We start from the raw sequence: 27,806 nt of genomic DNA, 5'->3' as shown, positions 1-27,806 counted from the left end.
TGCTGTTCCCGTTTCATAAACAGACCTGCTGTTCCCGTTTCATAAACAGACCTGCTGTTCCCGTTTCATAAACAGAAGACCTGCTGTTCCCGTTTCATAAACAAGACCTGCTGTTCCCGTTTCATAAACAAGACCTGCTGTTCCCGTTTCATAAACAGACCTGCTGTTCCCGTTTCATAAACAGATCTGCTGTTCCCGTTTCATAAACAGACCTGCTGTTCCCGTTTCATAAACAGAAGACCTGCTGTTCCCGTTTCATAAACAAGACCTGCTGTTCCCGTTTCATAAACAGACCTGCTGTTCCCGTTTCATAAACAGACCTGCTGTTCCCGTTTCATAAACAGACCTGCTGTTCCCGTTTCATAAACAGACCTGCTGTTCCCGTTTCATAAACAAGACCTGCTGTTCCCGTTTCATAAACAAGACCTGCTGTTCCCGTTTCATAAACAGACCTGCTGTTCCCGTTTCATAAACAAGACCTGCTGTTCCCGTTTCATAAACAGACCTGCTGTTCCCGTTTCATAAACAGACCTGCTGTTCCCGTTTCATAAACAGACCTGCTGTTCCCGTTTCATAAACAGACCTGCTGTTCCCGTTTCATAAACAGACCTGCTGTTCCCGTTTCATAAACAGACCTGCTGTTCCCGTTTCATAAACAGACCTGCTGTTCCCGTTTCATAAACAGAAGACCTGCTGTTCCCGTTTCATAAACAAGATCTGCTGTTCCCGTTTCATAAACAAGATCTGCTGTTCCCGTTTCATAAACAGACCTGCTGTTCCCGTTTCATAAACAGACCTGCTGTTCCCGTTTCATAAACAAGATCTGCTGTTCCCGTTTCATAAACAGACCTGCTGTTCCTGTTTCATAAACAGACCTGCTGTTCCCGTTTCATAAACAGACCTGCTGTTCCCGTTTCATAAACAGACCTGCTGTTCCCGTTTCATAAACAGAAGACCTGCTGTTCCCGTTTCATAAACAGAAGACCTGCTGTTCCCGTTTCATAAACAAGACCTGCTGTTCCCGTTTCATAAACAGACCTGCTGTTCCCGTTTCATAAACAGATCTGCTGTTCCCGTTTCATAAACAGAAGACCTGCTGTTCCCGTTTCATAAACAAGACCTGCTGTTCCCGTTTCATAAACAGACCTGCTGTTCCCGTTTCATAAACAGAAGACCTGCTGTTCCCGTTTCATAAACAGACCTGCTGTTCCCGTTTCATAAACAGACCTGCTGTTCCCGTTTCATAAACAGACCTGCTGTTCCCGTTTCATAAACAGAAGACCTGCTGTTCCCGTTTCATAAACAAGACCTGCTGTTCCCGTTTCATAAACAAGACCTGCTGTTCCCGTTTCATAAACAGACCTGCTGTTCCCGTTTCATAAACAGACCTGCTGTTCCCGTTTCATAAACAGACCTGCTGTTCCCGTTTCATAAACAGACCTGCTGTTCCCGTTTCATAAACAGACCTGCTGTTCCCGTTTCATAAACAGAAGACCTGCTGTTCCCGTTTCATAAACAAGACCTGCTGTTCCCGTTTCATAAACAAGACCTGCTGTTCCCGTTTCATAAACAGACCTGCTGTTCCCGTTTCATAAACAGATCTGCTGTTCCCGTTTCATAAACAGAAGACCTGCTGTTCCCGTTTCATAAACAGAAGACCTGCTGTTCCCGTTTCATAAACAGACCTGCTGTTCCCGTTTCATAAACAGAAGACCTGCTGTTCCCGTTTCATAAACAGACCTGCTGTTCCCGTTTCATAAACAGATCTGCTGTTCCCGTTTCATAAACAAGACCTGCTGTTCCCGTTTCATAAACAGAAGACCTGCTGTTCCCGTTTTATAAACAGACCTGCTGTTCCCGTTTCATAAACAGACCTGCTGTTCCCGTTTCATAAACAAGATCTGCTGTTCCCGTTTTATAAACAGACCTGCTGTTCCCGTTTCATAAACAAGATCTGCTGTTCCTGTTTCATAAACAAGACCTGCTGTTCCCGTTTCATAAACAGACCTGCTGTTCCCGTTTCATAAACAAGATCTGCTGTTCCCGTTTCATAAACAGACCTGCTGTTCCCGTTTCATAAACAGATCTGCTGTTCCCGTTTCATAAACAGAAGACCTGCTGTTCCCGTTTCATAAACAGACCTGCTGTTCCCGTTTCATAAACAGACCTGCTGTTCCCGTTTCATAAACAGACCTGCTGTTCCCGTTTCATAAACAGAAGACCTGCTGTTCCCGTTTCATAAACAAGACCTGCTGTTCCCGTTTCATAAACAAGACCTGCTGTTCCCGTTTCATAAACAGACCTGCTGTTCCCGTTTCATAAACAGATCTGCTGTTCCCGTTTCATAAACAGACCTGCTGTTCCCGTTTCATAAACAGAAGACCTGCTGTTCCCGTTTCATAAACAAGACCTGCTGTTCCCGTTTCATAAACAGACCTGCTGTTCCCGTTTCATAAACAGACCTGCTGTTCCCGTTTCATAAACAGACCTGCTGTTCCCGTTTCATAAACAGACCTGCTGTTCCCGTTTCATAAACAGACCTGCTGTTCCCGTTTCATAAACAGAAGACCTGCTGTTCCCGTTTCATAAACAAGATCTGCTGTTCCCGTTTCATAAACAAGATCTGCTGTTCCCGTTTCATAAACAGACCTGCTGTTCCCGTTTCATAAACAGACCTGCTGTTCCCGTTTCATAAACAAGATCTGCTGTTCCCGTTTCATAAACAGACCTGCTGTTCCTGTTTCATAAACAGACCTGCTGTTCCCGTTTCATAAACAGACCTGCTGTTCCCGTTTCATAAACAGACCTGCTGTTCCCGTTTCATAAACAGAAGACCTGCTGTTCCCGTTTCATAAACAGAAGACCTGCTGTTCCCGTTTCATAAACAGATCTGCTGTTCCCGTTTCATAAACAGAAGACCTGCTGTTCCCGTTTCATAAACAGAAGACCTGCTGTTCCCGTTTCATAAACAGACCTGCTGTTCCCGTTTCATAAACAGATCTGCTGTTCCCGTTTCATAAACAGAAGACCTGCTGTTCCCGTTTCATAAACAGAAGACCTGCTGTTCCCGTTTCATAAACAGAAGACCTGCTGTTCCCGTTTCATAAACAGATCTGCTGTTCCCGTTTCATAAACAAGACCTGCTGTTCCCGTTTCATAAACAGACCTGCTGTTCCCGTTTCATAAACAGATCTGCTGTTCCCGTTTCATAAACAGACCTGCTGTTCCCGTTTCATAAACAGATCTGCTGTTCCCGTTTCATAAACAGACCTGCTGTTCCCGTTTCATAAACAGAAGACCTGCTGTTCCCGTTTCATAAACAGACCTGCTGTTCCCGTTTCATAAACAGACCTGCTGTTCCCGTTTCATAAACAGAAGATCTGCTGTTCCCGTTTCATAAACAGTGGAGCCGTTTCGACCGAAAACCAAGTGATAATTCCCAGTAGGTTAAACGTATTACGCCGATCGGACGTTACTGCATGTAGTCTGGAGTAGGCATGCCACGGTATGAGATTTTACAGTACGGTACGGTGCCGGTATTGAAAACCTATACCTCGGTATTCCACTGTATTTATATTAAAAAAAAAAGAAGAAAAAAAAAGATGTGACACTTGACAGTTCACACTTTTAGTTTAGTACATGTGGAAATATGGAATATACAATTGGATCTGGGTGTCTTTCAGCAACACTAACTCAAAGGTAGGAAGCAACTTTTCAATCTACTGCAGCTGTGTGGTGAAAATAAATGTTTTGCCATAGTCTGGGAGTGGAGTTGCACTGCATGCGCAGCATGCGCCGCCCACCAACGCTGTATTAAAATACCGTAAGCTCGGAAATCTCACGGTATCAACACCGTGGCTGTTCCTGTCGCGGTATTACCGAAATTCGGTAAACCGCGGCATGCCTAGTCTGGAGCCTACTGGCTGTGATGGGCGTTGATAACACCTTAACCTGATCTTATGAGCCTATACTGAGAAACGACCAGCCTCTTCATACCCTCACCTCAACATAACTGCAAGCACGTCGCATCGTGGTCCCAACATTAGCGCATGTTCGCCAACCTTAATCCGGTTGTTTTCCCATCGCTGCGGTCTGGTGGGTTGATAACAGTGATCGCTGTGGTCTGGTGGGTTGATAACAGTGGTCTGGTGGGTTGATAACAGTGATCTGGTGGGTTGATAACAGTGGTCTGGTGGGTTGATAACAGTGGTCTGGTGGGTTGATAACAGTGGTCTGGTGGGTTGATAACAGTGATCTGGTGGGTTGATAACAGTGGTCTGGTGGGTTGATAACAGTGGTCTGGTGGGTTGATAACAGTGATCTGGTGGGTTGATAACAGTGGTCTGGTGGGTTGATAACAGTGATCTGGTGGGTTGATAACAGTGATCTGGTGGGTTGATAACAGTGATCTGGTGGGTTGATAACAGTGGTCTGGTGGGTTGATAACAGTGATCTGGTGGGTTGATAACAGTGGTCTGGTGGGTTGATAACAGTGGTCTGGTGGGTTGATAACAGTGATCTGGTGGGTTGATAACAGTGATCTGGTGGGTTGATAACAGTGGTCTGGTGGGTTGATAACAGTGATCTGGTGGGTTGATAACAGTGGTCTGGTGGGTTGATAACAGTGATCTGGTGGGTTGATAACAGTGATCTGGTGGGTTGATAACAGTGGTCTGGTGGGTTGATAACAGTGATCTGGTGGGTTGATAACAGTGGTCTGGTGGGTTGATAACAGTGATCTGGTGGGTTGATAACAGTGGTCTGGTGGGTTGATAACAGTGGTCTGGTGGGTTGATAACAGTGATCTGGTGGGTTGATAACAGTGATCTGGTGGGTTGATAACAGTGGTCTGGTGGGTTGATAACAGTGATCTGGTGGGTTGATAACAGTGGTCTGGTGGGTTGATAACAGTGATCTGGTGGGTTGATAACAGTGGTCTGGTGGGTTGATAACAGTGATCTGGTGGGTTGATAACAGTGGTCTGGTGGGTTGATAACAGTGATCTGGTGGGTTGATAACAGTGGTCTGGTGGGTTGATAACAGTGGTCTGGTGGGTTGATAACAGTGATCTGGTGGGTTGATAACAGTGATCTGGTGGGTTGATAACAGTGGTCTGGTGGGTTGATAACAGTGATCTGGTGGGTTGATAACAGTGGTCTGGTGGGTTGATAACAGTGATCTGGTGGGTTGATAACAGTGGTCTGGTGGGTTGATAACAGTGATCTGGTGGGTTGATAACAGTGGTCTGGTGGGTTGATAACAGTGGTCTGGTGGGTTGATAACAGTGATCTGGTGGGTTGATAACAGTGGTCTGGTGGGTTGATAACAGTGGTCTGGTGGGTTGATAACAGTGGTCTGGTGGGTTGATAACAGTGGTCTGGTGGGTTGATAACAGTGGTCTGGTGGGTTGATAACAGTGATCTGGTGGGTTGATAACAGTGGTCTGGTGGGTTGATAACAGTGGTCTGGTGGGTTGATAACAGTGATCTGGTGGGTTGATAACAGTGATCTGGTGGGTTGATAACAGTGATCTGGTGGGTTGATAACAGTGATCTGGTGGGTTGATAACAGTGGTCTGGTGGGTTGATAACAGTGATCTGGTGGGTTGATAACAGTGATCTGGTGGGTTGATAACAGTGATCTGGTGGGTTGATAACAGTGATCTGGTGGGTTGATAACAGTGGTCTGGTGGGTTGATAACAGTGATCTGGTGGGTTGATAACAGTGATCTGGTGGGTTGATAACAGTGATCTGGTGGGTTGATAACAGTGGTCTGGTGGGTTGATAACAGTGATCTGGTGGGTTGATAACAGTGATCTGGTGGGTTGATAACAGTGGTCTGGTGGGTTGATAACAGTGATCTGGTGGGTTGATAACAGTGATCTGGTGGGTTGATAACAGTGATCTGGTGGGTTGATAACAGTGATCTGGTGGGTTGATAACAGTGGTCTGGTGGGTTGATAACAGTGGTCTGGTGGGTTGATAACAGTGATCTGGTGGGTTGATAACAGTGATCTGGTGGGTTGATAACAGTGATCTGGTGGGTTGATAACAGTGATCTGGTGGGTTGATAACAGTGATCTGGTGGGTTGATAACAGTGATCTGGTGGGTTGATAACAGTGATCTGGTGGGTTGATAACAGTGATCTGGTGGGTTGATAACAGTGATCTGGTGGGTTGATAACAGTGATCTGGTGGGTTGATAACAGTGATCTGGTGGGTTGATAACAGTGATCTGGTGGGTTGATAACAGTGATCTGGTGGGTTGATAACAGTGATCTGGTGGGTTGATAACAGTGGTCTGGTGGGTTGATAACAGTGATCTGGTGGGTTGATAACAGTGATCTGGTGGGTTGATAACAGTGATCTGGTGGGTTGATAACAGTGATCTGGTGGGTTGATAACAGTGATCTGGTGGGTTGATAACAGTGATCTGGTGGGTTGATAACAGTGGTCTGGTGGGTTGATAACAGTGATCTGGTGGGTTGATAACAGTGATCTGGTGGGTTGATAACAGTGATCTGGTGGGTTGATAACAGTGGTCTGGTGGGTTGATAACAGTGGTCTGGTGGGTTGATAACAGTGATCTGGTGGGTTGATAACAGTGATCTGGTGGGTTGATAACAGTGATCTGGTGGGTTGATAACAGTGATCTGGTGGGTTGATAACAGTGATCTGGTGGGTTGATAACAGTGATCTGGTGGGTTGATAACAGTGGTCTGGTGGGTTGATAACAGTGATCTGGTGGGTTGATAACAGTGATCTGGTGGGTTGATAACAGTGATCTGGTGGGTTGATAACAGTGGTCTGGTGGGTTGATAACAGTGATCTGGTGGGTTGATAACAGTGATCTGGTGGGTTGATAACAGTGGTCTGGTGGGTTGATAACAGTGGTCTGGTGGGTTGATAACAGTGATCTGGTGGATTGATAACAGTGGTCTGGTGGGTTGATAACAGTGATCTGGTGGGTTGATAACAGTGATCTGGTGGGTTGATAACAGTGGTCTGGTGGGTTGATAACAGTGGTCTGGTGGGTTGATAACAGTGATCTGGTGGGTTGATAACAGTGGTCTGGTGGGTTGATAACAGTGATCGATGCGGTCTGGTGGGTTGATAACAGTGATCGATGCGGTCTGGTGGGTTGATAACAGTGATCTGGTGGGTTGATAACAGTGATCTGGTGGGTTGATAACAGTGGTCTGGTGGGTTGATAACAGTGATCTGGTGGGTTGATAACAGTGATCTGGTGGGTTGATAACAGTGATCTGGTGGGTTGATAACAGTGGTCTGGTGGGTTGATAACAGTGATCTGGTGGGTTGATAACAGTGGTCTGGTGGGTTGATAACAGTGATCTGGTGGGTTGATAACAGTGGTCTGGTGGGTTGATAACAGTGATCTGGTGGGTTGATAACAGTGGTCTGGTGGGTTGATAACAGTGATCGCTGCGGTCTGGTGGGTTGATAACAGTGATCGATGCGGTCTGGTGGGTTGATAACAGTGATCTGGTGGGTTGATAACAGTGATCTGGTGGGTTGATAACAGTGGTCTGGTGGGTTGATAACAGTGATCTGGTGGGTTGATAACAGTGGTCTGGTGGGTTGATAACAGTGATCGCTGCGGTCTGGTGGGTTGATAACAGTGATCGCTGTGGTCTGGTGGGTTGATAACAGTGATCGCTGTGGTCTGGTGGGTTGATAACAGTGGTCTGGTGGGTTGATAACAGTGATCGCTGCGGTCTGGTGGGTTGATAACAGTGATCGCTGCGGTCTGGTGGGTTGATAACAGTGATCGCTGTGGTCTGGTGGGTTGATAACAGTGGTCTGGTGGGTTGATAACAGTGGTCTGGTGGGTTGATAACAGTGGTCTGGTGGGTTGATAACAGTGGTCTGGTGGGTTGATAACAGTGGTCTGGTGGGTTGATAACAGTGGTCTGGTGGGTTGATAACAGTGGTCTGGTGGGTTGATAACAGTGGTCTGGTGGGTTGATAACAGTGATCGCTGTGGTCTGGTGGGTTGATAACAGTGATCGCTGTGGTCTGGTGGGTTGATAACAGTGGTCTGGTGGGTTGATAACAGTGGTCTGGTGGGTTGATAACAGTGGTCTGGTGGGTTGATAACAGTGGTCTGGTGGGTTGATAACAGTGGTCTGGTGGGTTGATAACAGTGATCTGGTGGGTTGATAACAGTGATCGCTGTGGTCTGGTGGGTTGATAACAGTGGTCTGGTGGGTTGATAACAGTGGTCTGGTGGGTTGATAACAGTGGTCTGGTGGGTTGATAACAGTGATCTGGTGGGTTGATAACAGTGGTCTGGTGGGTTGATAACAGTGATCTGGTGGGTTGATAACAGTGGTCTGGTGGGTTGATAACAGTGGTCTGGTGGGTTGATAACAGTGGTCTGGTGGGTTGATAACAGTGGTCTGGTGGGTTGATAACAGTGGTCTGGTGGGTTGATAACAGTGGTCTGGTGGGTTGATAACAGTGATCTGGTGGGTTGATAACAGTGATCGCTGCGGTCTGGTGGGTTGATAACAGTGATCTGGTGGGTTGATAACAGTGATCTGGTGGGTTGATAACAGTGGTCTGGTGGGTTGATAACAGTGGTCTGGTGGGTTGATAACAGTGATCTGGTGGGTTGATAACAGTGATCTGGTGGGTTGATAACAGTGGTCTGGTGGGTTGATGACAGTGATCTGGTGGGTTGATAACAGTGGTCTGGTGGGTTGATAACAGTGGTCTGGTGGGTTGATAACAGTGATCTGGTGGGTTGATAACAGTGGTCTGGTGGGTTGATAACAGTGGTCTGGTGGGTTGATAACAGTGGTCTGGTGGGTTGATAACAGTGATCTGGTGGGTTGATAACAGTGATCTGGTGGGTTGATAACAGTGATCTGGTGGGTTGATAACAGTGATCTGGTGGGTTGATAACAGTGGTCTGGTGGGTTGATAACAGTGGTCTGGTGGGTTGATAACAGTGATCTGGTGGGTTGATAACAGTGATCTGGTGGGTTGATAACAGTGATCTGGTGGGTTGATAACAGTGATCTGGTGGGTTGATAACAGTGGTCTGGTGGGTTGATAACAGTGGTCTGGTGGGTTGATAACAGTGGTCTGGTGGGTTGATAACAGTGGTCTGGTGGGTTGATAACAGTGATCTGGTGGGTTGATAACAGTGGTCTGGTGGGTTGATAACAGTGATCTGGTGGGTTGATAACAGTGATCGCTGCGGTCTGGTGGGTTGATAACAGTGATCGCTGTGGTCTGGTGGGTTGATAACAGTGATCGCTGTGGTCTGGTGGGTTGATAACAGTGGTCTGGTGGGTTGATAACAGTGGTCTGGTGGGTTGATAACAGTGATCTGGTGGGTTGATAACAGTGGTCTGGTGGGTTGATAACAGTGATCTGGTGGGTTGATAACAGTGGTCTGGTGGGTTGATAACAGTGATCGCTGTGGTCTGGTGGGTTGATAACAGTGATCGCTGTGGTCTGGTGGGTTGATAACAGTGGTCTGGTGGGTTGATAACAGTGATCGCTGTGGTCTGGTGGGTTGATAACAGTGGTCTGGTGGGTTGATAACAGTGGTCTGGTGGGTTGATAACAGTGGTCTGGTGGGTTGATAACAGTGGTCTGGTGGGTTGATAACAGTGATCGCTGTGGTCTGGTGGGTTGATAACAGTGGTCTGGTGGGTTGATAACAGTGATCGCTGTGGTCTGGTGGGTTGATAACAGTGATCGCTGTGGTCTGGTGGGTTGATAACAGTGGTCTGGTGGGTTGATAACAGTGGTCTGGTGGGTTGATAACAGTGATCGCTGCGGTCTGGTGGGTTGATAACAGTGATCGCTGTGGTCTGGTGGGTTGATAACAGTGGTCTGGTGGGTTGATAACAGTGGTCTGGTGGGTTGATAACAGTGGTCTGGTGGATTGATAACAGTGATCGCTGCGGTCTGGTGGGTTGATAACAGTGGTCTGGTGGGTTGATAACAGTGGTCTGGTGGGTTGATAACAGTGATCGCTGCGGTCTGGTGGGTTGATAACAGTGATCGCTGTGGTCTGGTGGGTTGATAACAGTGATCGCTGCGGTCTGGTGGGTTGATAACAGTGGTCTGGTGGGTTGATAACAGTGGTCTGGTGGGTTGATAACAGTGATCTGGTGGGTTGATAACAGTGGTCTGGTGGGTTGATAACAGTGGTCTGGTGGGTTGATAACAGTGGTCTGGTGGGTTGATAACAGTGGTCTGGTGGGTTGATAACAGTGGTCTGGTGGGTTGATAACAGTGATCTGGTGGGTTGATAACAGTGGGAACAGACAGTGCTTGTTTATGAAACGGGAACAGCAGGTCTTTTTGATTGATTGATTGATTGATTTATTAACGGTTTGCAGAATTACAGTACATTTCAAGTACAACTCAATACAACTGTTAACTGTGAGTGGACGACACCATAAAGCACTACACTTGTTTACAAGAGGGTCCACCTTGTTCAATTCATCAAAACAATTAGAGATGTACGAATATACACAACTATAGTCAAAACAGGAATCTGTATTTATTGTCGTGGTTGAATGTAACTGTCTGGAGGGTTATGTAACAGGAAACGATTAATGCATGTATTGATCGTTTGTATGAAGGATTATATTCATTATAATATGAATTCATATTGTATTAACTGACAGGTGAAGAATGAGAAGGATATATTCATTATAATATGAATTAATATTGTATTAACTGTGACAGGTGAAGAATGAGAAGGATATATTCATTATAATATGAATTAATATTGTATTAACTGTGACAGCTGAAGAATGAGAAGGATATATTCATTATAATATGAATTAATATTGTATTAACTGTGACAGGTGAAGAATGAGAAGGATATATTCATTATAATATGAATTCATATTGTATTAACTGACAGGTGAAGAATGAGAAGGATATATTCATTATAATATGAATTAATATTGTATTAACTGTGACAGGTGAAGAATGAGAAGGATATATTCATTATAATATGAATTAATATTGTATTAACTGTGACAGCTGAAGAATGAGAAGGATATATTCATTATAATATGAATTAATATTGTATTAACTGTGACAGCTGAAGAATGAGAAGGATATATTCATTATAATATGAATTAATATTGTATTAACTGTGACAGGTGAAGAATGAGAAGGATATATTCATTATAATATGAATTAATATTGTATTAACTGACAGGTGAAGAATGAGAAGGATATATTCATTATAATATGAATTAATATTGTATTAACTGACAGGTGAAGAATGAGGAAGAGGAAGATGATGAAGATGACAGCAGCATCAATAAGGTGAGCTGTAAGGAAGTAACTAAATACTGTACTTAAGTACCATTGAAGTACTTAATTAAGGTTGGGCGGATTCTCGGTTTGACCGTTCAATTAATTTTAACAGATGATGGCTGTATTATTTTGTAATCAGACTGCTGTTACAGTCTATTGCCACAAGATGGCTCCTTTTGCCTGTAGTGTTGTTATGCTCCATTTTCATGTCAAGGACCCCCAAAACATATCTTTATTTGGCCGCCGACCCCCATCTGAAAACATGTTTACATTATTATTCATTATTACCTATAAGCAATAATATGTCAAAAGTTTAATGGCACTTTTTTATTATTATTTATTTCTTTGGTAAACAGCCTGCAACGACAAAAACACTCCCTCTGTGACACACTAGGGGGCGCAATCTGCATTCATGATGTTCCTATAGAAGCTTTGTCATTGGTCGAAAGAAACAAACCAAAAAAAATGCTCGAAATGACTAACCAATCAGGAAGTAGACAGGCAAATGGCAGAAGGACGCAGCAAACAATGTGACAAACTGCACTATTTAAATTATTAAATTATTATTTTACTAACTTTAATTATTTAAGTATTCATGGAATGTATTTCTTTCTTCCTAAATCAGTGGTTCTCAAAGCTGTTAATTAAACGACCACACGATTCTCAGAGTGTTACAAATGGAACCAAATGGACCAGTAAGGGTCCATTTGGTTCCATTTGTACTTTCCTAGATGTGTTTAAATGTAACCCATTTTGGGTTTTAAGGATTATGTTCTACTTTAGCTATTGGAAAATAGCAGATCTACAAGCTCATAGCGCGGCACCGAGTGCCGCGCTATGAGCTTTGTAGGTCTGCTATTTTTTTTAAATCGTGAAAATGTGGCGCAAATCTTTGAATATATATTCTTTCAGAGCGTTTTTAACTCTAAATCTTTGCTTCTGGGAGGTCCCTGGAACTACATGTTTTCAGATGGGGGTCGGCGGCCAATTACATATAATTTCTGGGGGTCCTTGACATGAAATAGTTTGAGAACCACTGATACAGAAACATAAGGTTTTTCAGAAAACTGTCAGAATTTAGAAGTCATTTTTTGTAGAATCGTCCTCATGTCTAAATGGGTTAAATGTCACTCTGGTGTCGGATCGGACAGTAAATAGTACCAGAAAACTAGGCATGTAACCATATGTCGTATATCGATATATATCGATATTAATCCCGACGATATGGATCAATTCGAATCGATTCATTGAAATAAAAAAATCGATTTTCCTTTTTTTTTTTTTTTTTAGGGTGGCTAGTGTGTGATGTGAAATGTGAGCTTTAGACATATTCCATCATATTCAAGTGCTTTTGGAGAGAAATGAGAGTCACTTTCAGTAGTAGAGCACTGTAGACTAGAGGGGAGCTGTGTGACTGTAGAGGGGAGCTGTGTGTGACTGTAGAGGGGAGCTGTGTGTGACTGTAGAGGGGAGCTGTGTGTGACTGTAGAGGGGAGCTGTGTGTGACTGTAGAGGGGAGCTGTGTGTGACTGTAGAGGGGAGCTGTGTGTGACTGTAGAGGGGAGCTGTGTGTGACTGTAGAGGGGAGCTGTGTGTGACTGTAGAGGGGAGCTGTGTGTGACTGTAGAGGGGAGCTGTGTGTGTCTGTAGAGGGGAGCTGTGTGTGTCTGTAGAGGGGAGCTGTGTGACTGTAGAGGGGAGCTGTGTGTGACTGTAGAGGGGAGCTGTGTGTGACTGTAGAGGGGAGCTGTGTGTGACTGTAGAGGGGAGCTGTGTGTGACTGTAGAGGGGAGCTGTGTGTGACTGTAGAGGGGAGCTGTGTGTGACTGTAGAGGGGAGCTGTGTGTGACTGTAGAGGGGAGCTGTGTGTGACTGTAGAGGGGAGCTGTGTGTGACTGTAGAGGGGAGCTGTGTGTGACTGTAGAGGGGAGCTGTGTGTGTCTGTGACTGTAGAGGGGAGCTGTGTGTGACTGTAGAGGGGAGCTGTGTGTGACTGTAGATGGGGAGCTGTGTGTGACTGTAGAGGGGAGCTGTGTGTGTCTGTGACTGTAGAGGGGAGCTGTGTGTGGCTGTAGAGGGGAGCTGTGTGTGACTGTAGAGGGGAGCTGTGTGTGTCTGTGACTGTAGAGGGGAGCTGTGTGTGTCTGTAGAGGGGAGCTGTGTGTGACTGTAGAGGGGAGCTGTGTGTGTCTGTGACTGTAGAGGGGAGCTGTGTGTGTCTGTAGAGGGGAGCTGTGTGTGTCTGTGACTGTAGAGGGGAGCTGTGTGTGTCTGTGACTGTAGAGGGGAGCTGTGTGTGTCTGTGACTGTAGAGGGGAGCTGTGTGTCTGTGACTGTAGAGGGGAGCTGTGTGTGACTGTAGAGGGGAGCTGTGTGTGTCTGTGACTGTAGAGGGGAGCTGTGTGTGACTGACTGTAGAGGGGAGCTGTGTGTCTGTGACTGTAGAGGGGAGCTGTGTGTGTCTGTGACTGTAGAGGGGAGCTGTGTGTGTCTGTGACTGTAGAGGGGAGCTGTGTGTGTCTGTGACTGTAGAGGGGAGCTGTGTGTCTGTGACTGTAGAGGGGAGCTGTGTGTGTCTGTGACTGTAGAGGGGAGCTGTGTGTGTCTGTGACTGTAGAGGGGAGCTGTGTGTGACTGTAGAGGGGAGCTGTGTGTGTCTGTGACTGTAGAGGGGAGCTGTGTGTGACTGTAGAGGGGAGCTGTGTGTGACTGTAGAGGGGAGCTGTGTGTGTCTGTGACTGTAGAGGGGAGCTGTGTGTGACTGTAGAGGGGAGCTGTGTGTGTCTGTGACTGTAGAGGGGAGCTGTGTGTGTCTGTAGAGGGGAGCTGTGTGTGACTGTAGAGGGGAGCTGTGTGTGTCTGTGACTGTAGAGGGGAGCTGTGTGTGTCTGTAGAGGGGAGCTGTGTGTGTCTGTGACTGTAGAGGGGAGCTGTGTGTGTCTGTGACTGTAGAGGGGAGCTGTGTGTGTCTGTGACTGTAGAGGGGAGCTGTGTGTCTGTGACTGTAGAGGGGAGCTGTGTGTGACTGTAGAGGGGAGCTGTGTGTGTGTCTGTGACTGTAGAGGGGAGCTGTGTGTGACTGACTGTAGAGGGGAGCTGTGTGTCTGTGACTGTAGAGGGGAGCTGTGTGTGTCTGTGACTGTAGAGGGGAGCTGTGTGTGTCTGTGACTGTAGAGGGGAGCTGTGTGTGTCTGTGACTGTAGAGGGGAGCTGTGTGTCTGTGACTGTAGAGGGGAGCTGTGTGTGTCTGTGACTGTAGAGGGGAGCTGTGTGTGTCTGTAGAGGGGAGCTGTGTGTGTCTGTGACTGTAGAGGGGAGCTGTGTGTGTCTGTGACTGTATAGGGGAGCTGTGTGTGTATGTGACTGTAGAGGGGAGCTGTGTGTCTGTGACTGTAGAGGGGAGCTGTGTGTGTCTGTGACTGTAGAGGGGAGCTGTGTGTGTCTGTGACTGTAGAGGGGAGCTGTGTGTGTCTGTGACTGTAGAGGGGAGCTGTGTGTGTCTGTGACTGTAGAGGGGAGCTGTGTGTGTCTGTAGAGGGGAGCTGTGTGTGTCTGTGACTGTAGAGGGGAGCTGTGTGTGCCTGTGACTGTAGAGGGGAGCTGTGTGTGTCTGTGACTGTAGAGGGGAGCTGTGTGTGTCTGTGACTGTAGAGGGGAGCTGTGTGTGTCTGTGACTGTAGAGGGGAGCTGTGTGTGTGTGTCTGTGACTGTAGAGGGGAGCTGTGTGTGTCTGTAGAGGGGAGCTGTGTGTGTGTCTGTGACTGTAGAGGAGAGCTGTGTGTGTCTGTGACTGTAGAGGGGAGCTGTGTGTGTCTGTGACTGTAGAGGGGAGCTGTGTGTGTGTGTGTCTGTGACTGTAGAGGGGAGCTGTGTGTGTCTGTAGAGGGGAGCTGTGTGTGTCTGTGACTGTAGAGGGGAGCTGTGTGTGTCTGTGACTGTAGAGGGGAGCTGTGTGTGTGTGTCTGTGACTGTAGAGGGGAGCTGTGTGTGACTGTAGAGGGGAGCTGTGTGTGTCTGTAGAGGGGAGCTGTGTGTGTCTGTGACTGTAGAGAGGAGCTGTGTGTGTCTGTGACTGTAGAGGGGAGCTGTGTGTGTCTGTGACTGTAGAGAGGAGCTGTGTGTGTCTGTGACTGTAGAGGGGAGCTGTGTGTGTCTGTGACTGTAGAGGGGAGCTGTGTGTGTCTGTAGAGGGGAGCTGTGTGTGTCTGTGACTGTAGAGGGGAGCTGTGTGTGTCTGTGACTGTAGAGGGGAGCTGTGTGTGTCTGTGACTGTAGAGGGGAGCTGTGTGTGTCTGTGACTGTAGAGGGGAGCTGTGTGTGTCTGTGACTGTAGAGGGGAGCTGTGTGTGTCTGTAGAGGGGAGCTGTGTGTGTCTGTGACTGTAGAGGGGAGCTGTGTGTGTCTGTGACTGTAGAGGGGAGCTGTGTGTGTCTGTGACTGTAGAGGGGAGCTGTGTGTGTCTGTGACTGTAGAGGGGAGCTGTGTGTGTCTGTGACTGTAGAGGGGAGCTGTGTGTGTCTGTAGAGGGGAGCTGTGTGTGTCTGTGACTGTAGAGGGGAGCTGTGTGTGTCTGTGACTGTAGAGGGGAGCTGTGTGTGTCTGTAGAGGGGAGCTGTGTGTGTCTGTGACTGTAGAGAGGAGCTGTGTGTGTCTGTGACTGTAGAGGGGAGCTGTGTGTGTCTGTGACTGTAGAGGGGAGCTGTGTGTGTCTGTGACTGTAGAGGGGAGCTGTGTGTGTCTGTGACTGTAGAGGGGAGCGGTGTGTGTCTGTGACTGTAGAGGGGAGCTGTGTGTGTCTGTAGAGGGGAGCTGTGTGTGACTGTAGAGGGGAGCTGTGTGTGTCTGTGACTGTAGAGGGGAGCTGTGTGTGTCTGTGACTGTAGAGGGGAGCTGTGTGTGTCTGACTGTAGAGGGGAGCTGTGTGTGTGTCTGTGACTGTGGAGGGGAGCTGTGTGTGTCTGTGACTGTAGAGGGGAGCTGTGTGTGTCTGTGACTGTAGAGGGGAGCTGTGTGTGTCTGTGACTGTAGAGGGGAGCTGTGTGTGTCTGTGACTGTAGAGGAGAGCTGTGTGTGTGTGTGACTGTAGAGGGGAGCTGTGTGTGTGTCTGTAGAGAGGAGCTGTGTGTGTCTGTGTGTGTCTGTGACTGTAGAGAGGAGCTGTGTGTGTCTGACTGTAGAGAGGAGCTGTGTGTGTCTGTGACTGTAGAGGGGAGCTGTGTGTGTGTCTGTGACTGTAGAGGGGAGCTGTGTGTGTCTGTGACTGTAGAGGGGAGCTGTGTGTGTCTGTGACTGTAGAGGGGAGCTGTGTGTGACTGACTGTAGAGGGGAGCTGTGTGTGTGTCTGTGACTGTAGAGGGGAGCTGTGTGTGTCTGTGACTGTAGAGGGGAGCTGTGTGTGTATGTGACTGTAGAGGAGAGCTGTGTGTGTCTGTGACTGTAGAGGGGAGCTGTGTGTGTCTGTGACTGTAGAGGAGAGCTGTGTGTGTCTGTGACTGTAGAGGGGAGCTGTGTGTGTCTGTGACTGTAGAGGGGAGCTGTGTGTGTCTGTGACTGTAGAGGAGAGCTGTGTGTGTCTGTGACTGTAGAGGGGAGCTGTGTGTGTCTGTGACTGTAGAGGGGAGCTGTGTGTGACTGACTGTAGAGGGGAGCTGTGTGTGTCTGTGACTGTAGAGGGGAGCTGTGTGTGTCTGTGACTGTAGAGGGGAGCTGTGTGTGTCTGTGACTGTAGAGGAGAGCTGTGTGTGTCTGTGACTGTAGAGGGGAGCTGTGTGTGTCTGTGACTGTAGAGGGGAGCTGTGTGTGTCTGTGACTGTAGAGGGGAGCTGTGTGTGTCTGTGACTGTAGAGAGGAGCTGTGTGTGTCTGACTGTAGAGGGGAGCTGTGTGTGTCTGTGACTGTAGAGGGGAGCTGTGTGTGTCTGTGACTGTAGAGGGGAGCTGTGTGTGTGTGTCTGTGACTGTAGAGGGGAGCTGTGTGTGTGTGTCTGTGACTGTAGAGGGGAGCTGTGTGTGACTGTAGAGGGGAGCTGTGTGTGACTGTAGAGGGGAGCTGTGTGTCTGTGACTGTAGAGGGGAGCTGTGTGTGTCTGTACAATTTACAATTTAGGCATTTAGCAGACGCTCTTAATCCAGAGCGACTTACATTAGGCAAGAACAAAAGTATGGGAATACATCACATATATAAAATGCATTTATCAAGAAACATGCGTAAGCTAAGAACGTAACTAGAACATATCTATATAATGACACTATACATATTAAATATACATATATACTATACTATGCTATACATATGTACTATGATGTGCTATGACTACATACAATGCAATTATTGTGCTGTCTACATGACCTGCTATAAGTTCACTGTGACTGTAGAGGGGAGCTGTGTGTGTCTGTGACTGTAGAGGGGAGCTGTGTGTGTCTGTGACTGTAGAGGGGAGCTGTGTGTGTCTGTGACTGTAGAGGGGAGCTGTGTGTGTGTCTGTGACTGTAGAGGGGAGCTGTGTGTGTGTCTGTGACTGTAGAGGGGAGCTGTGTGTGTCTGTGACTGTAGAGGGGAGCTGTGTGTGTCTGTGACTGTAGAGGGGAGCTGTGTGTGTCTGTGACTGTAGAGGGGAGCTGTGTGTGTCTGTGACTGTGCCCAGGTGATGATGGTCGTTGATGCTCATCAAGGAAGGCAATTATGTTTCTGCACTGTCAAAAGTAATGCTACTTATTTTGCAATGTAGTTAAATAAAACATCTCAGGGTGGAAGATAAATTATACAAAATTTAAAAAACGGTAATTTTTCTTTAAAATATATATATTTTTAATATCGTGAAGAATCGTATCGTGAACCTCATATCGTGATACGAATCGTATCGTGAGTTGAGTGAATCGTATCGTGAGTTGAGTGAATCGTATCGTGAGTTGAGTGAATCGTATCGTGAGTTGAGTGAATCGTTACATGCCTACAGAAAACTGAAGAAAGGATAATGTTCAACAAATAAAAATAAAACTGTCTGTTTCTCTGTCTAGACAACCTGTGAAGAGAAGAGACGAGTTTTACCAGCATGGATGGAAGCTGGAGCTGGAGCTGGAGCCACTTCTACAGGTCTGTAACTCTGAGAGCCTCCACTTCTACAGGTCTGTAACTCTGAGAGCCTCCACTTCTACAGGTCTGTGACTCTGAGAGCCTCCACTTCTACAGGTCTGTGACTCTGAGAGCCTCCACTTCTACAGGTCTGTGACTCTGAGAGCCTCCACTTCTACAGGTCTGTGTGACTCTGAGAGCCTCCACTTCTACAGGTCTGTGTGACTCTGAGAGCCTCCACTTCTACAGGTCTGTGACTCTGAGAGCCTCCACTTCTAAAGGTCTGTGACTCTGAGAGCCTCCACTTCTACAGGTCTGTGACTCTGAGAGCCTCCACTTCTACAGGTCTGTAACTCTGAGAGCCTCCACTTCTACAGGTCTGTGACTCTGAGAGCCTCCACTTCTACAGGTCTGTGACTCTGAGAGCCTCCACTTCTACAGGTCTGTGACTCTGAGAGCCTCCACTTCTACAGGTCTGTGACTCTGAGAGTGTAACACATGGAACCAAATGGACCCTTACGGGTCTGTGACTCTGAGAGTGTAACACATGGAACCAAATGGACCCTTTACGGGTCTGTGACTCTGAGAGTGTAACACATGGAACCAAATGGACCCTTACGGGTCTGTAACTCTGAGAGTGTAACACATGGAACCAAATGGACCCTTACGAGTCTGTGAGTCTGAGAGTGTAACACATGGAACCAAATGGACCCTTACGGGTCTGTAACTCTGAGAATGTAACACATGGAACCAAATGGACCCTTACGGGTCTGTGACTCTGAGAGTGTAACACATGGAACCAAATGGACCCTTACAGGTTTGTGAGTCTGAGAGTGTAACACCGGGTCTGTGACTCTGAGAGTGTAACACATGGAACCAAATGGACCCTTACAGGTCTGTAACTCTGAGAGTGTAACACATGGAACCAAATGGACCCTTACGGGTCTGTGACTCTGAGAGTGTAACACATGGAACCAAATGGACCCTTACGGGTCTGTGACTCTGAGAGTGTAACACATGGAACCAAATGGACCCTTACGGGTCTGTGACTCTGAGAGTGTAACACATGGAACCAAATGGACCCTTACAGGTTTGTGAGTCTGAGAGTGTAACACATGGAACCAAATGGACCCTTACGGGTGTGTGACTCTGAGAGTGTAACACATGGAACCAAATGGACCCTTAGGGGTCTGTGACTCTGAGAGTGTAACACATGGAACCAAATGGACCCTTACGGGTCTGTAACTCTGAGAGTGTAACACATGGAACCAAATGGACCCTTAGGGGTCTGTGACTCTGAGAGTGTAACACATGGAACCAAATGGACCCACAGGGATCCAATGTATTCTCTCAGAGTTAGAAGGTCTTTGAAATGAAAAGGTTTTAGAAGCTGTGTTTAATTTAACGTGTGCATTAATTCATTGCTTTTTGTTCCAATCAGCAGCAGTGGGCGGAGCCAGAGCCCCCAAAAGACCCAGAGCCAATGGGGGGACGCCATCAGGTCACATGTCTAGACCCAGAGCCAGTGAGGGGACGTCGTCAGGTCACATGACTGCCGGCCCCGCCCCCAAGGTAGGGCTGTCATGAATCACCATTACACATTTACACTGACCATTAATCGTTATAGAAATAATCGCGATTGACGATTTAATGGTGTTTGTTTTTGGACGTTGAGATGAATCAAAATAAAATGTCAAATTGGCCTTTAACCTTCACTTTAGATCTGATATTTTAGCTTTTTTTTTTTTAATTGACGATTATGACGATTATGCAAAACTAACTGCGATTCTCTCCGATAATTTTGATTGGACGATTGTGTCCTAATTACCCCAAGGTGAGGAAGACCACTGATCAAGGTCACATGACCCCCGCGGTGAGGAAGAGGAGCGATGAAGATGCACACAGACCTTCTCAAAAGGTCAGTTCTTATAAAGAATAATTTCAGTAGCAAGAGCTTCAAGATGTCTTCTAAATCTAGTCAACCAGGCCTGCAGTAGGCTATGCACTGGACACATGTCTTCTAAATCTAGTCAACCAGGCCTGCAGTAGGCTATGCACTGGACACATGTCTTCTAAATCTAGTCAACCAGGCCTGCAGTAGGATATGCACTGGACACATGTCTTCTAAATCTAGTCCACCAGGCCTGCAGTAGGCTATGCACTGGACACATGTCTTCTAAATCTAGTCCACCAGGCCTGCAGTAGGCTATGCACTGGACACATGTCTTCTAAATCTAGTCCACCAGGCCTGCGGTAGGCTATGCACTGGACACATGTCTTCTAAATCTAGTCCACCAGGCCTGCGGTAGGCTATGCACTGGACACATGTCTTCTAAATCTAGTCAACCAGGCCTGCAGTAGGCTATGCACTGGACACATGTCTTCTAAATCTAGTCCACCAGGCCTGCAGTAGGCTATGCACTGGACACATGTCTTCTAAATCTAGTCCACCAGGCCTGCAGTAGGCTATGCACTGGACACATGTCTTCTAAATCTAGTCTACCAGGACTGCAGTAGGCTATGCACTGGACACATGTCTTCTAAATCTAGTCCACCAGGCCTGCAGTAGGCTATGCACTGGACACATGTCTTCTAAATCTAGTCTACCAGGCCTGCAGTAGGCTATGCACTGGACACATGTCTTCTAAATCTAGTCAACCAGGCCTGCAGTAGGCTATGCACTGGACACATGTCTTCTAAATCTAGTCAACCAGGCCTGCAGTAGGCTATGCACTGGACACATGTCTTCTAAATCTAGTCTACCAGGCCTACATTAGGCTATGCACTGGACACATGTCTTCTAAATCTAGTCTACCAGGCCTGCAGTAGGCTATGCACTGGACACATGTCTTCTAAATCTAGTCAACCAGGCCTGTGTGTGTGTTCAACAACACAGCCATGACGTTAAGCTGTGTGTGTGTTCAACAACACAGCCATGACGTTAAGCTGTGTGTGTGTGTTCAACAACACAGCCATGACGTTAAGCTGTGTGTGTTCAACAACACAGCCATGACGTTAAGCTGTGTGTGTTCAACAACACAGCCATGACGTTAAGCTGTGTGTGTGTGTTCAACAACACAGCCATGACGTTAAGCTGTGTGTGTTCAACAACACAGCCATGACGTTAAGCTGTGTGTGTTCAACAACACAGCCATGACGTTAAGCTGTGTGTGTGTTCAACAACACAGCCATGACGTTAAGCTGTGTGTGTGTTCAACAACACAGCCATGACGTTAAGCTGTGTGTGTGTTCAACAACACAGCCATGACGTTAAGCTGTGTGTGTGTTCAACAACACAGCCATGTCGTTAAGCTGTGTGTGTGTGTGTTCAACAACACAGCCATGACGTTAAGCTGTGTGTTTGTTCAACAACACAGCCATGACGTTAAGCTGTGTGTGTGTTCAGCAACACAGCCATGACGTTAAGCTGTGTGTGTTCAACAACACAGCCATGACATTAAGCTGTGTGTGTGTTCAACAACACAGCCATGACGTTAAGCTGTGTGTGTGTTCAACAACACAGCCATGACGTTAAGCTGTGTGTGTTCAACAACACAGCCATGCAAAATGGCAGCTATGCGGTGACGAAAGCTTGACCTGCATACCAACAGTTGCTAAACTATTTAGATTGGCATTGATTGGACAATCGCTTTTTGGGGTGGGGCTTAGCAAAGGGCTAATTCAGACACCCGATGGTGTTGGCGGTGAAAGAGTTAATTAACTGTTTAAATGCAGGTGTACAGACGCAGGCTGCAGAGTGACGAGGAGGAGGAGGAGTCAGACGGTGTGGACACGCCCCCCACCACCTCCACAGCCAATCAGAAGCAGCACAGGGACACACCCCCCATCACCACCACAGCCAATCAGAAGCAGCACAGGGACACGCCCCCCACCACCGCCACAGCCAATCAGAAGCAGCATAGGGACACGCCCCCCACCACCGCCAATCAGAAGCAGCACAGGGACACGCCCCCCACAACCGCTACAGCCAATCAGAAGAGGCACAGGGACAGCAGCACGTCGTCCACCAATGGGCAGGCGGGGGCGGAGTCATCGACGGGCACAGGCAGGAAGGCCTGCCCCTATGGGCGGGGCTGCTACAGGTACACTGTGTGCGTGCGTGCGTGCGTGCGTGCGTGCGTGCGTGGAGCGTGCATGCGTGCATGCGCGCTCGCTCTGTATTGACTATTATTGACATGTTTTACTTGACATGAATTTGTTTTTCATTGTTGTGATCCTGAAAACAGCCTGTTTGACCAAAGATGGCGAGCAGAGGAAAGGAGGCGAGATAAAGGCAGAGGAAAGGAGGCGAGATAAAGGCATTTCTAAAATAAAGAACTAATCAGTAGCAAAATAAAATAAAGATATTTTAAAATATATTTTCGTGAACAGAAATGGCAGCTTCCTTACTCCTTACTCAGCTCATGGGGCTGTAGGTCCAGACTCTATATAGCATTCCTTACTCAGCTCATGGGGCTATAGGTCCAGACTCTATATAGCATTCCTTACTCAGCTCATGGGGCTGTAGGTCCAGACTCTATATAGCATTCCTTACTCAGCTCATGGGGCTATAGGTCCAGACTCTATATAGCATTCCTTACTCAGCTCATGGGGCTGTAGGTCCAGACTCTATATAGCATTCCTTACTCAGCTCATGGGGCTGTAGGTCCAGACTCTATATAGCATTCCTTACTCAGCTCATGGGGCTGTAGGTCCAGACTCTATATAGCATTCCTTACTCAGCTCATGGGGCTGTAGGTCCAGACTCTATATAGCATTCCTTACTCAGCTCATGGGGCTGTAGGTCCAGACTCTATATAGCATTCCTTACTCAGCTCATGGGGCTGTAGGTCCAGACTCTATATAGCATTCATTACTCAGCTCATGGGGCTGTATGTCCAGCTCATGGGGCTGTAGGTCCAGCTCATGGGGCTGTAGGTCCAGCTCATGGGGCTGTAGGACCAGCTCATGGGGCTGTAGGACCAGCTCATGGGGCTGTAGGTCCAGCTCATGGGGCTGTAGGACCAGCTCATGGGGCTGTAGGTCCAGCTCATGGGGCTGTAGGACCAGCTCATGGGGCTGTAGGACCAGCTCATGGGGCTGTAGGACCAGCTCATGGGGCTGTAGGACCAGCTCATGGGGCTGTAGGTCCAGCTCATGGGGCTGTAGGACCAGCTCATGGGGTTGTAGGTCCAGCTCATTAGCATTCAGAGGTTGTGGAATAGTTGTCTGGCTACGCAAGACTAACCAGCATCTAAAGCACTTTAGTTTAGTGACTTCCTGTTTCCTGTGTCCTTGCAGGAAGAACCCGCTCCACTTCCAGGAGTTCAGTCACCATGGAGACCAGGACTACGAGGAAGACTCTGGTAGACATGAGGATGAAGATGAGGAGGATCGGCCCGAATGTCCCTTTGGAACTGACTGTTACAGGTCTATTATTGTTGTTGTTGTTGTTATTATTATGAATGTCATTCATGTCACATGACTGGAATGACGTTTCATACCTGACTGTTATAGGTCTGTTGTTATTCTGCAGATCTACAAGCTCGTAGAGCTTGTAGATCTGCTATCTTTGAAAAATCGTGTAAATGTGGCAAAAATCTTTGAATATATATTCTTTCAGAGCGAGCGTTTTTAACTCAAATCATTACTTCTGGGGGGGAGGGGGGGTCCCTGGAACAACATATTTTCAGATGGGGGTCTGCGGCCAAATACAGATAATGCTGGGGGTCCTTGACATGAAAATGGTTGAGCACATTCACTATATTAACCGTTTAGACCCGAGGACGATTCTACAAACAGATTGAAGCTATAAATATGTTTGGTTCCATCAGAAGGACTTGACAACATCAATGTCAACAAATGTTCCTGTTCTTCTTTCCAGGAAGAATCCTCTTCACAGGAAGGAGTTCAAACACACTAAAAGACCAGGTATAAAGAGTTAACACACTGAAATAACTCTATAGCAATGAAAGAGTTAACTGAAATAACAATAGCAATGATTACTGTCACAATATAGAGCTATTTAACACTGTTACTGAACACACTCTATAGCAATGATTACTGTCACAATATAGAGCTATTTAACACTGTTACTGAACACACTCTATAGCAATGATTACTGTCACAATATAGAGCTATTTAACACTGTTACTGAACACACTATAGCAATGATTACTGTCACTATAGAGCTATTTAACACTGTTACTGAACACACTCTATAGCAATGCTTACTGTCACAATATAGAGCTATTTAACACTGTTACTGAACACACTCTAGTCTATAGCAATGATTACTGTCACAATATAGAGCTATTTAACACTGTTACTGAACACACACTATAGCAATGATTACTGTCACAATATAGAGCTATTTAACACTGTTACTGAACACACTATAGCAATGATTACTGTCCCAATATAGAGCTATTTAACACTGTTACTGAACACACTCTATAGCAATGATTACTGTCACAATATAGAGCTATTTAACACTGTTACTGAACACACACTATAGCAATGATTACTGTCACAATATAGAGCTATTTAACACTGTTACTGAACACACTCTATAGCAATGATTACTGTCACAATATAGAGCTATTTAACACTGTTACTGAACACACACTATAGCAATGATTACTGTCACAATATAGAGCTATTTAACACTGTTACTGAACACACTCTAGTCTATAGCAATGATTACTATCACAATATAGAGCTATTTAACACTGTTACTGAACACACACTATAGCAATGATTACTGTCACAATATAGAGCTATTTAACACTGTTACTGAACACACTCTATAGCAATGATTACTTTCACAATATAGAGCTATTTAACACTGTTACTGAACACACACTATAGCAATGATTACTGTCACAATATAGAGCTATTCAACACTGTTACTGAACACACTCTATAGCAATGATTACTGTCACAATATAGAGCTATTTAACACTGTTACTGAACACACACTATGAACCCCTTTTGGTGTTTTAAGCATTATATTATCCTTTAGCTGTTGAAAAATAGCAGATCTACAAGCGTGTAGCTATGAGCTTGTACATCTGTGTCCCTGGAACAACATATTTCCAGATGGGGGTCGGCGACCAATTACATATATTTTTGGTTGTCCTTGACATGAAAATGTTTGAGAACGACTGACATGTAAACGGGTAAATGCATATATCTTTCTGCAGCCAGGAGTTCAACCAGGGCTACGAAGCGACGCGGTGGTGATGATGATGATGAAGACGAGGAGTCGTGGGACGATGGCGACAGCTTCATCGATGACGACAGTGATGACGTCTGGAACGACTCGGACTACGCCCCGCCCCCAGGGTCTGACGACAGCGATGGAGAAAACGTCAAGAGGCTCCAGAGAGAAGCCAAGGCCTTCATGAAGAACATCTGACTTCAGAGAGAAGCCAAGGCCTTCATGAAGAACATCTGATGAACATCTGACTTCAGAGAGAAGACAAGGCCTTCATGAAGAACATCTGATGAACATCTGACTTCAGAGAGAAGACAAGGCCTTCATGAAGAACATCTGACTTCAGAGAGAAGACAAGGCCTTCATGAAGAACATCTGACTTCAGAGAGAAGACAAGGCCTTCATGAAGAACATCTGATGAACATCTGACTTCAGAGAGAAGACAAGGCCTTCATGAAGAACATCTGACTTCAGAGAGAAGACAAGGCCTTCATGAAGAACATCTGACTTCAGAGAGAAGCCAAGGCCTTCATGAAGAACATCTGACTTCAGAGAGAAGCCAAGGCCATCATGAAGAACATCTGACTTCAGAGAGAAGACAAGGCCTTCATGAAGAACATCTGACTTCAGAGAGAAGACAAGGCCTTCATGAAGAACATCTGATGAACATCTGACTTCAGAGAGAAGACAAGGCCTTCATGAAGAACATCTGACTTCAGAGAGAAGCCAAGGCCTTCATGAAGAACATCTGACTTCAGAGAGAAGACAAGGCCTTCATGAAGAACATCTGACTTCAGAGAGAAGACAAGGCCTTCATGAAGAACATCTGATGAACATCTGACTTCAGAGAGAAGCCAAGGCCTTCATGAAGAACATCTGACTTCAGAGAGAAGACAAGGCCTTCATGAAGAACATCTGACTATTTTGCCATTTTTTACTACTTTGAAAAACATTTTAACCCATTTTGGGCGGGAACCCCTTTTGGTGTTAGCATTATGTTATGCTTTAGCTATTGCAAAATAGCAGATCTACAAGCTCATAGCGCGCCACCGAGTGGCGCGCTACGAGCTTGTAGGTCTGCTTTTTGAAAAATCGAAGAACCACTGACATAGAAATAGCTTTTTCAGAAAACTGTCAGCATGTAGAAGACATTTTTAGAATCTGATCGTCTGAGGTCAAAATGGGTTAAAATAGTTCAACTAGCCGATCTGCGTCGACACGCAGGTGGTCCCCCAGTGGTCCTTGAGGGGGTTCCAGGTGGTCCCCATGTGGTCCGGGGACCCCTAGGGGTCCTTGAGGGGGTTCCAGGTGGTCCCCATGTGGTCCGGGGACCCCCAGGTGTCCTTGAGGGGGTTCCAGGTGGTCCCCATGTGGTCCGGGGACCCCCAGTGGTCCTTGAGGGGGTTCCAGGTGGTCCCCATGTGGTCCGGGGACCCCCGGGGGTCCTTGAGGGGGTTCCAGGTGGTCCGGGGACCCCCAGTGGTCCTTGAGGGGGTTCCAGGTGGTCCCCATGTGGTCCGGGGACCCCCAGGGGTCCTTGAGGGGGTTCCAGGTTGTCCCCATGCAGCTAAATGATGGAGAGCTGGTTTGTAGTTCTGACTGCAGATCTCACAGCCGTCCTCTCACTGAAACAAAGACATGTTTGAACCGATTTGAACAATTTAGTTAAAAGTGTAACGTTTTCTTAGTGCGTAGTCGTTTAATTCTTTATATACGAGCTGCATTCAGACGTCTCCTCTGTAAATATGTAACTATGTTCAGCATCATTTAGCAGTGGTTTGATTGGTTTATAAACTATGTTCAGCATCATTTAGCAGTGGTTTGATTGGTTTATAAACTATGTTCAGCATCATTTAGCAGTGGTTTGATTGGTTTATAAACTATGTTCAGCATCATTTAGCAGTGGTTTGATTGGTTTATAAACTATGTTCAGCATCATTTAGCAGTGGTTGGATTGGTTTATAAACTATGTTCAGCATCATTTAGCAGTGGTTGGATTGGTTTATAAACTATCATTTAGCAGTGGTTTGATTGGTTTCTAAACTATCATTTAGCAGTGGTTTGATTGGTTTCTAAACGTAGACATAAGACCCTTGTAATACTACTGTACATGTTATTAGTTATTAGTTGGTACTTAATGCAAATATACTTGTGACAAAAAAACAAATGTATTCTTTGTCTTGACATGCTATGAAGT

At 46.5% G+C, this 27,806-nt stretch overlaps 1 protein-coding gene across 3 annotated transcripts in view; it reads left to right on the top strand.

Annotated features, from left to right (window-relative positions):
- aplf (aprataxin and PNKP like factor) overlaps window positions 1-25,934 on the top strand; it is a 43,279-nt gene extending 17,345 nt beyond the window's left edge. For 2 of the 3 annotated variants that reach the window (XM_079499077.1, XM_079499079.1), the window contains 8 exons: window positions 11,278-11,328; window positions 18,336-18,411; window positions 19,832-19,962; window positions 20,225-20,308; window positions 22,126-22,493; window positions 23,692-23,820; window positions 24,275-24,321; window positions 25,596-25,934. In XM_079499077.1, coding sequence (XP_079355203.1) covers window positions 11,278-11,328; window positions 18,336-18,411; window positions 19,832-19,962; window positions 20,225-20,308; window positions 22,126-22,493; window positions 23,692-23,820; window positions 24,275-24,321; window positions 25,596-25,810 — 1,101 coding nt within the window. In that variant the 3' untranslated portion in view covers window positions 25,811-25,934. The remainder of the gene's footprint in view (window positions 1-11,277; window positions 11,329-18,335; window positions 18,412-19,831; window positions 19,963-20,224; window positions 20,309-22,125; window positions 22,494-23,691; window positions 23,821-24,274; window positions 24,322-25,595) is intronic. The other variant, XM_079499078.1, reaches the window with a different exon arrangement.
- The last annotated feature ends 1,872 nt before the right edge of the window (window positions 25,935-27,806 follow it).

This window comes from Electrona antarctica, assembly GCF_951216825.1.
Source record: "Electrona antarctica genome assembly, chromosome: 4".
NCBI lineage: Eukaryota > Metazoa > Chordata > Actinopteri > Myctophiformes > Myctophidae > Electrona > Electrona antarctica.
This window is presented reverse-complemented; position numbering and strand designations above follow the sequence as displayed.